Source organism: Egretta garzetta, unplaced genomic scaffold (assembly GCF_000687185.1).
Source record: "Egretta garzetta isolate BGI_Z169 unplaced genomic scaffold, ASM68718v1 scaffold1151, whole genome shotgun sequence".
Lineage (NCBI taxonomy): Eukaryota > Metazoa > Chordata > Aves > Pelecaniformes > Ardeidae > Egretta > Egretta garzetta.
The window spans coordinates 53,429-62,457 of NW_009258639.1; the positions used below are offsets into that span (position 1 = coordinate 53,429).

Sequence of the window (9,029 nt, forward strand, 5' to 3'; positions counted from 1 at the left end):
GGAGGTGCTTAGGGCCAGGGTTTAGTGGTGGAATGGCAGGGTTAGGGGAACGGTTGGGCTTGGTGATCTTAGAAGGCTTCTCCAACCCAAACGATTCTGTGATTCTATGATTCTCTGGTGCGGGGTAGCTGGTAGCAAAGCTATTTTTTAACAAGGTTTGGCTGCCCAAATCGAAGACAACTTGAATAACAATTTTTAGAACCATAGAATCGGTCAGGTTGGAAAAGACCTTAAAGATCACCAAGCCCAACTGCTTTTAACCGAGTACAGAATTTCCTTCTCCTGGTTTTCACTCGGAGAAATATTTAAGTATGAAAACAGTTTCTGAGATTGATCCTAAAAGGCAACGCTGGCACTTGATGTGGTCACCATCATACGAAAGGCAGTCAGAAACAGGAAAAACAGTGGAAAGAGCACAGAAAAAACAGAAATATATAGAAGATGAGCTTTGGCTTTACCAACCTCAGCGTAGAGTGAGTTTGCTATGTCCATTTTGTTCTGGCGAAAGAAAACATTAGCCATGTGGAAATACCCTCCCGAGGTCTCAATAGATTTCAGTCCAAACGCAGAACTAGCAAGGTAAATCTGAAATCGATATTTAAAAAAAACAAACAAACAAAAACAAAAACGTGGAAGTTCAATGTTCTTCTCAAACCTGAGAAATTTTTCATCGTGGGTTAATAATATTGCAAGCATTGAGGTTTTTTCTGCTTAACTGTAGCATTAATTATACCTGATTAGGACTGTAAAATACGGTACTAAAAAAGCTGTATTTTGGATTTTATGCAAAGGAATGCAACACCCCCAGATGCCCCGCTCGCTGGGGCAGAGGAACCTTAGCACAGCGTGTTATGCCGCTGAAGCACGGGGCAGGTTTCCCCCATCTCACTGTGCAACCCTTGTGTCTCTTGTCTTCAATCGCACAACCTGCTGCTGCTTTTCAGCTCACCAGTCCTGCCCACGGCGCCCATTTCTCCCCCCCGAAGCCCCAGACAGAGCCAGGGGAGCGGGAAGGCAGTGGTGCATTCCAGCTATTCTGAGCCAGCGTGTGACTCTCAGCAGATCTCAGACACGCGCAGCCAAAGTTCAGGCAGGTCTTGGGCACGCGCTGACGCAGACCAGCCACTTGCTAATAGCAAGAAATTATTACCTGACGCCCTTCCAGGCACCAGATTCAGGGCACCTAAAAAAACCCCAATCGCACAGCAGGGAATCTCTCCCCAAAAGTTTACAGACGAAGCACAGGCAGGGTTGTCTATGTTATAACAGAAAGGATCTAATTCTCCTCAGCCGTATGTCATCATTGACACCCACACAAAGCTACTATCAAATTCAACAGTAGTGGGTATACATCACTCTGCACGGGATAAATTTAGTCTATGTGGGACATAAATAGGACGTTGCGGAGTTCATCTGCCTTTGGGGGATCAAATGACAGGGAAAGCATCCTCAGGACACGACTGGCAATAACCACTTCAAATCTGACAACCTGCTCTGGGGGTGAAAAAGATTGAATCGGGGAAAATGCTATTGAAGCAGACATTTAAATAAGCATCTGTTAAATTATGGCTGACGGAGAACTGCTCTCTAACAGGAAAGTATTGAGGAAATGACAGCCAGAAGAAAAAAGTAACTTATCTGTTGAACAAAAGGCAACTACACCAGTTTGGGATAGGACTGTCTGTTCATCTCAGGACCATAACCAAGCCAAGAGATAAATTTCTAAGCAGATGCAGTGAAGACAAGGTCTACATCACTTCCAGGGAATAAGGATAACTGGTAAAACACAACTTTGGCAACACATGGATGCACAGGAGTCTGAGATCCAGACAGTTCAGGTGTTCACACCACATATCCTCTCGGTCCCTAAAATCAGGACTGCACATCTGCCTGCTGGCGTTTTCCTATCGATCTAGAAGTGTTAGAGAAGGCAGAAAAATTGAAGTGTTTCTGGATATGAGTTGGCTTACATCATTCGCCAGGTGATACAAAGCCTGTTCCAAGTTTCCTTCAGCAGCACAGAAAAGCCCCAGACCACGATGCAATTTATACTGAAGAGCAGCGCTGCAGTCTGGAGTTCTGAGGACAATCCACTGAGCTTGGGAGAGATACTTCGATGCCTCTGGAAGACGGCCAGCACCTAAAATGAGGCATAGAAACAGGCAGGCTACAGAGCATTTTTTTATTCAGAAAATTAGCGAATACTGCCCATGAACCCTTTGCAGTAGTTCGAAACGGAGCCCTAGTTTGTGGATTCCCCACTTCTCTCCTGAGCACTCCTCAGTCGAATGGGTGTTCAGCATCGAATTTACAGAAAGGCTGGGTGTCTACAGCTACAAGAGAAGCCAGAAACCACGTACTGCATTCAATTAATTGTATTTCAATATTCAATTCAATGTATTTCATCCCTGAAACACGTGTCCAAAACAGGTTAGCTACAGCAGCCACTAATGACTCATGTATTATCACACTACAATGACTCAGGGCATTTTTTTTTTCCCCCCGTCTCTTGCCACACAATTTACAACAATCCCTGAGATAGCTCAATGCTGCCAGCAGAGCGTTGTGTGTACTCCTGTTACGGTAATGATGTACAGCGATTTCTCCGGCCTTTGCGTCTGCAGCTGAGGAGAGCAGCTCTCCCCACGCAGAGTCCTACTTTGACATATATTTTTTTTTAATTAAGCATACAGTCAATGAGGAAAAGCTCCGCTTCAGGCAGAGCACACTTTTGTGAACGAACTGAGGCATTCCTCTGATGCAACGGCCTCGGCCTCGGAAAGGTTCCCTGGTTCCCTGAGATAAGAGCGCGAGCAACCACCCCGGGGAATTTAATGCTTTTGAGAGTGGTGTGAAGCCACAGAGGTAAAGAATAGATGTTCATATGGCTTCTGTTGTGGGAACGGGTAGAGATGGAGAAAATGTTTCCCTTGCTTTCATTGATCTCTCATCACCCAGACCCACACAGAAAAAGGGGGGGGGTGGGGTGCGACTTCTCAAATCTCTCTGAAATGCCCTTGAGCCAGGGCAGGGTAGAGGCATGGCACAATGTTGAAACAGCAGAGCTGGTCCTTCCCTGATAAATGGTAAAAGGAAACCAGAAACCTGACCCACAGGAGGTCTCGTCCTTGCCAGTGTTACTATTTAGACAATACTTACCAGTGGAGGCCTCAGCCAAGAGGAGATAAGCAGGCACCAATTGCACGGAACTTGAGCCGTACACTTCAGTACTGAAACGCAGTGCATGCAAAGCTGCAGGTATCGCTTCTTTATGCTTTCCATCCAAAACAAACTCCCGGGCTGTGCTGTACGCGAGATCGATGATGTATTTCTGCAGGGAAACATAGGAATGGGACAGAGTGAGCAAAGGACAAGGAGAAATAAAATGCACGGGCTCTTTTTACATTTGAGTTTTCAAACTGTGAAACAGTGATTGTAATGTGCTTTGTGTCTGTAATTAATGGATGGAAATTAAAGCTGTCATATTAGAGCCTGGCTTTCATTCCCACTTCTCGCAGGAACAGCTTTGGACATCCTGTTAGGTCATGTGGTGTCTTATGAGACGAAGAATCCTTTATGCCTACGAGAAAGGGCTAACAAGCAATAAAAGCTGTGAAGCACATAAAATGATCATCACAAGACCACAGAAAAGATTAGACAAAGGGGCTACGGTGGGGTTTTGCTGACAGTAATAACGGTGACTCATAGCAGGCAGAGGAGCGTATGGTTTGCCAAGCTGGTGCCAGCCTGGCACACGTCCAGCTGCAGGAGATGCGTCTGGAAGCAAGGAGAGAGCTCCTCACATGGTGCTGCAGCTTCCTCCCACCCTCTCCCGGCCAGTTCTGGGCCTGGTATTTTGGGCATGGAGTCTGGAAAGCCAGTCAAAATCAGAACACTCCTGTACATCCATTACCCAAGCTGGGTTTGGTGGTCAAGCAGCTTCTGCAGGATTTCTGTTTGTTGTCAGAACCCATAATGTTTCCCGTACATACAGTTGCTTCCTGCCTTTTGCTGCACCTAGCAGTCCACACTGCATTTGGCCTTTCCACCCTTTGCAGCATCTGATCTATTCGCCAGCTCCATAAGCATACCTCCATTTGAATGCCTGTTCATGGCCAAGAGCTCTACGGCAACCAAAGATGTTGCTCTGTGGGATGCCAGCCAAAAAAAGAGCCAGGATGCCTATTTATTTCTCTTTGCTTTCAGTGTAATTGTTGCCAACTCCCAACACTTCTGCGTTGGCTTTTCACGCAAGCAGTGCAGCGGGAAAGCTGCCTGCAAAGAAATCGTGTTGTTGGTGCTCCTAGTGGTGCTGTCGTGGTTAAGTCAGCAAAGCACTCGCTCTTCTCTTGCTAGGAGGCACGGGCAGGTCTGTGCAGTGAGCACTGGCAGAAAATACCATTTTACCTCTTTGTTGCCTTCTGTTTTACAGCTGTGGCTGAGCAGAGGGCAGAAAAAACAAAACCCAGTGCTTTTGGAGGGCAGGCTTTGGCTGAGCTTTACGTGCTTGGGGAGAGACAGAGAGAGTCACGCTACGGGTGAAGGAACAGCTCAGCAACAGGGAACCTCAAGGACAGCCTGCGTGTGTTTCCTGGAGATCCTGGCTGAGATAAAGGGTCATCCTTTCTGGATAGATGAACACATGGAAGAACACACCCCAGAGCGACAGCATGCTGCTATGGCAGGGAGAGCCAAGAGCTGGAAGACACAGCGGTCATCCCCTCTCCAGCCCCTGAGCTACCAGGATACAGACAGCGAAAAAGGCACACCTTTTCAAGTCATGGTGGGGGAACAAGTGGTGCCCAGGAGAAAGTCAGTCCATGCTCAGGGCAAGGCATGATGAAAGCTGTTATTGATCAGGCTGCCTCCTCTGTCTACACCACTCTCTCCTTGCTGCAACCAGCACTGGCTTTGGTGCGTGGGTATCAAGCAAATTGTCATATGGGGAGGCACTGGCAATCAGGATCATTCTTTTCTAACTCCTTGTCAATAGGATCGCTGCTGCTTCCCATGACGTAAACATCTGCAGCGAGGATGAGCTAAGGGTTAGGTTCTTGCACAGCTCCCAGGAGAAGAAAGGGCAGGAGACAACAGAAGCCCTGGAGCACTGAATATTTGAGGCTGTGCAAGTTACAGGCCTTGGGGGCATCGTTAGCTTTGGCCCTGCACTGTTTTTCATCTTGCGCCTAGCCCCACGCCCCCGGACCTGCAGACTTTGGGCTCTTTTCATGTGTGTTGCAATTACAGAGGTTTCTCTGAAGATGCCCCCACGTAGTTTTTCCCCAGTTGGGGTTTGAGGAGGCTGAGGACCCCAGCTCTGCTCCAGGTGGGCGCAAGGGGTTGGGAACACACTTGGGGTTCGGTGCCACATTCATTTACTCACTCACAGGTGCCAGAAACGATGGCACACTTGAAGAAACGATGATTTAAAGGCGGCAGCAGGCTTCCAGAAACCTGCAGTCGGTGGGGCTAGCATTGGGGCTGGAGAACTGCTGTAGCTGGCTGAGGCATGGATCTTTTCCCGTACCCAGGGGCTGCGGTAAGCTGACATCATGCAGGCAGGTGAGGCTATTCTACAAACAGAAACTTGGAGTTCTGTCAGTTTGGAGGTACTGTCTGCAGGCATCCCCCCGGCGATGTTGACAAAAGCAGATTTCTATCAACAAAGCTTTGGAGTACAGATGAGGTATGAAACTCATAACCTCCTGGCTCTCAGCTTCATGCACCTTCCCTTAAGCCACGGGGCATTTTTGATGTGCACAAGCTTCTCTGGGTCCTGACAGAGGCTCGAGCTGTGTGTTTTCTAAACAAACACTGTGCAGGAGTTGGTGAAGTACAGCAGAAATCATCAAAAAATAATAAACCTATGGGCTGGCTTTGAGCAGAAGGTTTTTTCTCCTGTCATCATGAGACCGCGTAGCTTTTCCCTGGGTTCCGAAGGCCTTCTTTAAAGCATTTTTGTTGGCTCTGTGCACAGGAAAATGATGAAGCCACCAAGATGGGGCTCCACACTACTCTTCCAGCTCCTGTCAGCCAGCCTAAGCCCAACGCTGTCTACCCTATACCTCGCTGTACATAAAGGCAGACTTCATGGGCGGGCTAGGAGCTGCCACCTTGCTGTGAAAGCAAGCGGGTGACAAACAAGATGTTTCTGCTTTTTCACTCCTTCCTTAAGAGAGAAGGAAGACAAAGTGTCCCTGCAGATACCACTCCCAGAATCTATTTTATTCCAATAGCCTGGAGACAAAGGTCAAAGTACAAATGTTAAGAGGGTTGTTAAAGATCCTATAAAAATCTCTACTTTGAAAAAAAATAAAAAATCAGAGCCTGCTCTCTATGACTTTTCCCTTGAAGTCATTCCAAGCCTTGGCTCAAGCAGTTGGTTTGCAGTTGCTGTCTGCTAACCTCAGCGTGCACTCCCATTGAAAGGAGTGACTCTCCCTTCTCTGCCAGCCCCATCTTCCTGCTCTTCCCTTGGAACCTAATAAAAACAAATGATTAGCTTCTAGCTAATCAAGGAGCACTTCCTTGATCAGGTGCTCACATGGTCTTTTGTCATGTACCTAGGATAATTTTACTGGCTATAAAAGCAATGATGTAATAACAGATGCTTTCAACATCAGTCTTCAATATGTAGGTAAAGTTTCTTGGAAAAGCTTTAAGCAGGTGAAAATGCAAAAAAAACCCCGCTACCTCCCCCAGTAAGAGCAATTTTAACTTCACTTCTTTCCAGACTTCATAAAAGATCAACTTAAACATAGCCTGGAGCAAAGGAGCTTTTGCATTTTTCCTGATGCTTCTGGGGCTGTTCTAACACACCTTTGGACTTTGGTCAACAGTCTCGCCTGTGATTCTCAAGCAGATGGGATTTCAAAAACAAAACTGGGTTGTCAGTGCCTGATTCCTCTAAAGCCTAAAGGAATTTGCTGCCTAAAGCCTGTTGCAAGCTTTTGCCAAGCAGGACTTTTGTCTTACGCAGGTTCTACCCCTTTTAGATGTTCTCCTGCTGGATGCTCCCAAGAAAGACCACAGCAATGAGCCAGTCACCAAAGTACTAGCACCGGGCCCAGAAACAACCTTAAAAATAATAAATGACATAAAATCCAGATTAATGATGTTCTTCCCAGTGGCACCGTTTGATAGTCACCAGCTCACTTTCAGCTGTTCTGTTGTCCTATTACTTCGTGATTAGGAGTTATGCAACGGTAGAAGGATAATTTATTTTTATGGGCAAGATTTTAAGAAGCAGATGCATTTGGGTGGGTTTTTTTATTTTATCAACATTGTGGAAAAGCAAATCCTGCCACCCTGTAAACAAACAAACAAACAAACAAACGAGTTGGAAACCACTCGGGCTGGAAAGGAGCTGCACATCTGCACTGCCCACAAGGCCAAAAAGCAGAGATAAAAGACCGTACTTAGTGGGAAAGGGTGTGTAAAATTGGCCAGGTAAACAAAGGGAGGGGACTTTATTTCTTTGCCCCCCTGCTTGGAGAAAGGGGAATCCCTCTCATCAGCGAAGGATGAGGACACCCTGTAAGAAGTAAAACTCAGCTGGATCCCGGACTGAGCGGGGAGATGCCTACCTGGCAAGGTGGGAGATCGGGATTACCGCTGCCTGAGGACTTCGAGTAAGGACTGCGAAAAAGGCAAGAGGCTCGTAGAATCAGAGAGAGGATGCTCCTGCTCCCCTTAGTATAGAGTTTTTGTTTAAAAATAAAATTAAAGCTCTCCAACTGAGTACTGATCAACCAACAGGGCACCCTCCCAACGCTTTGTACATCAAAATATAGGAAGAAGAGATCTAATTAAATTTCAGTGGCAGCACTTTGAAGTGGTATTCATCTTTCTTGTACGTACCTGCCTCTTCAGCAGCTGTTCCGCGCTGTGCTTGCTTTCTTTTTCAGAAAGGAGAAAAGGGCAGGTTGTACGGATTGGAATCAGCAGCTGGCATATTCGCTCGTGGATACTAACCCAGTCAGCTTTTTGATGATCCACATCACTAACAAAATGGGGGAAGAACAGTGGTTTTGTTTGCTTGGAAATGATGAACGGCAAGATTATTGCCTTTTTTTACCTTCTGGACTTTCACCACAAGAATTACCCACAACAGCCACCAGCCCTGACTCTGCTCACAGAACACATAATATATACTTGATATGCCCCAAACGGGAACGCAGCACTGTCCTGCTGAGTGACTGTAATTCTGTACCTTAAAACCTTATTTGAATCACTCACAAAACTCCCAGTAGAGTTAGGTTTGAGCAAATGCCTGGCTTTCAACACCGAGGTACACAGAAAAAAAAACCCCAAAGCCAAAACAAACCTCAAGTTATTGTGAAACCAATAAAATAGTTTCAGAGTTAACATACAGCTCTGCTGTGGACCCCATGAAAGAGAAGATATTTGTGTAAACATCCACAAAGCTCACTGCACTGCTCTCTATTTGATGTGGGTGCTGTTGGAAGCCAGAAGGAACGCGGCTGCTGAACGTGCCCGCTCCGGTTCCCACTACCCTGCCTGCTGAGCTTTGTCCTGGGCCTTCTCCCTGTCTCCCTGCCTCCATCCTGGACCTTGTCCCTGCCTCCTGGGCCTCACCCCTGCCTGCTGAGCTTCATCCCAGGCCTCATTCCTGCCAGCCAGGCTTCATCCCTGTCTCCTAAGCCTTATCCCTGTGTCCTGAGCCTCATCCTGGGACTAGTCCCTGCCTCTTGCCCTGTCCCGGGCCTGTTCCTGCCTCCTGGGCCTCACCCTTGTGCCCAGAGCCTTGTTCTGGGCTTTCTCCCCACCTCTTGCGCTATCCCAGGCCCATTCCTGCCTCGCCCCGGGCCTTCTCCCTGTGCCCTGAGCCTTGTCATGGGGCTGGTCCCTGCCTCTTGCCCGGTCCTGGGTCAGTTCCTGGCCTCCCGGGCCTCCTCCGTACGCCCTGAGCCTTGTCCCGGGGCCGTTCCTGCCTCCCGCGCCTGGCCCCGGGAATTCTCCCCGCGCTCTCAGCCTCGCCCCTGCGGCCTGCGGCTCCTGGCGGGCCG

At 47.8% G+C, this 9,029-nt stretch overlaps 1 protein-coding gene across 1 annotated transcript in view; it reads right to left on the reverse strand.

Moving 5' to 3' along the window:
* Positions 1-8,566, reverse strand: part of ZMYND12 (zinc finger MYND-type containing 12) — an 11,911-nt gene extending 3,345 nt beyond the window's left edge. Inside the window, exons 1-6 of the mRNA XM_035903742.1 lie at positions 8,561-8,566; positions 7,861-8,067; positions 6,976-7,077; positions 3,160-3,331; positions 1,971-2,140; positions 463-585 (exon numbers count right to left, since the gene is read on the reverse strand). Of these exons, the coding sequence (XP_035759635.1) occupies positions 463-585; positions 1,971-2,140; positions 3,160-3,331; positions 6,976-7,077; positions 7,861-8,067; positions 8,561-8,566 (780 nt within the window). The remainder of the gene's footprint in view (positions 1-462; positions 586-1,970; positions 2,141-3,159; positions 3,332-6,975; positions 7,078-7,860; positions 8,068-8,560) is intronic.
* Positions 8,567-9,029: the final 463 nt, after the last annotated feature.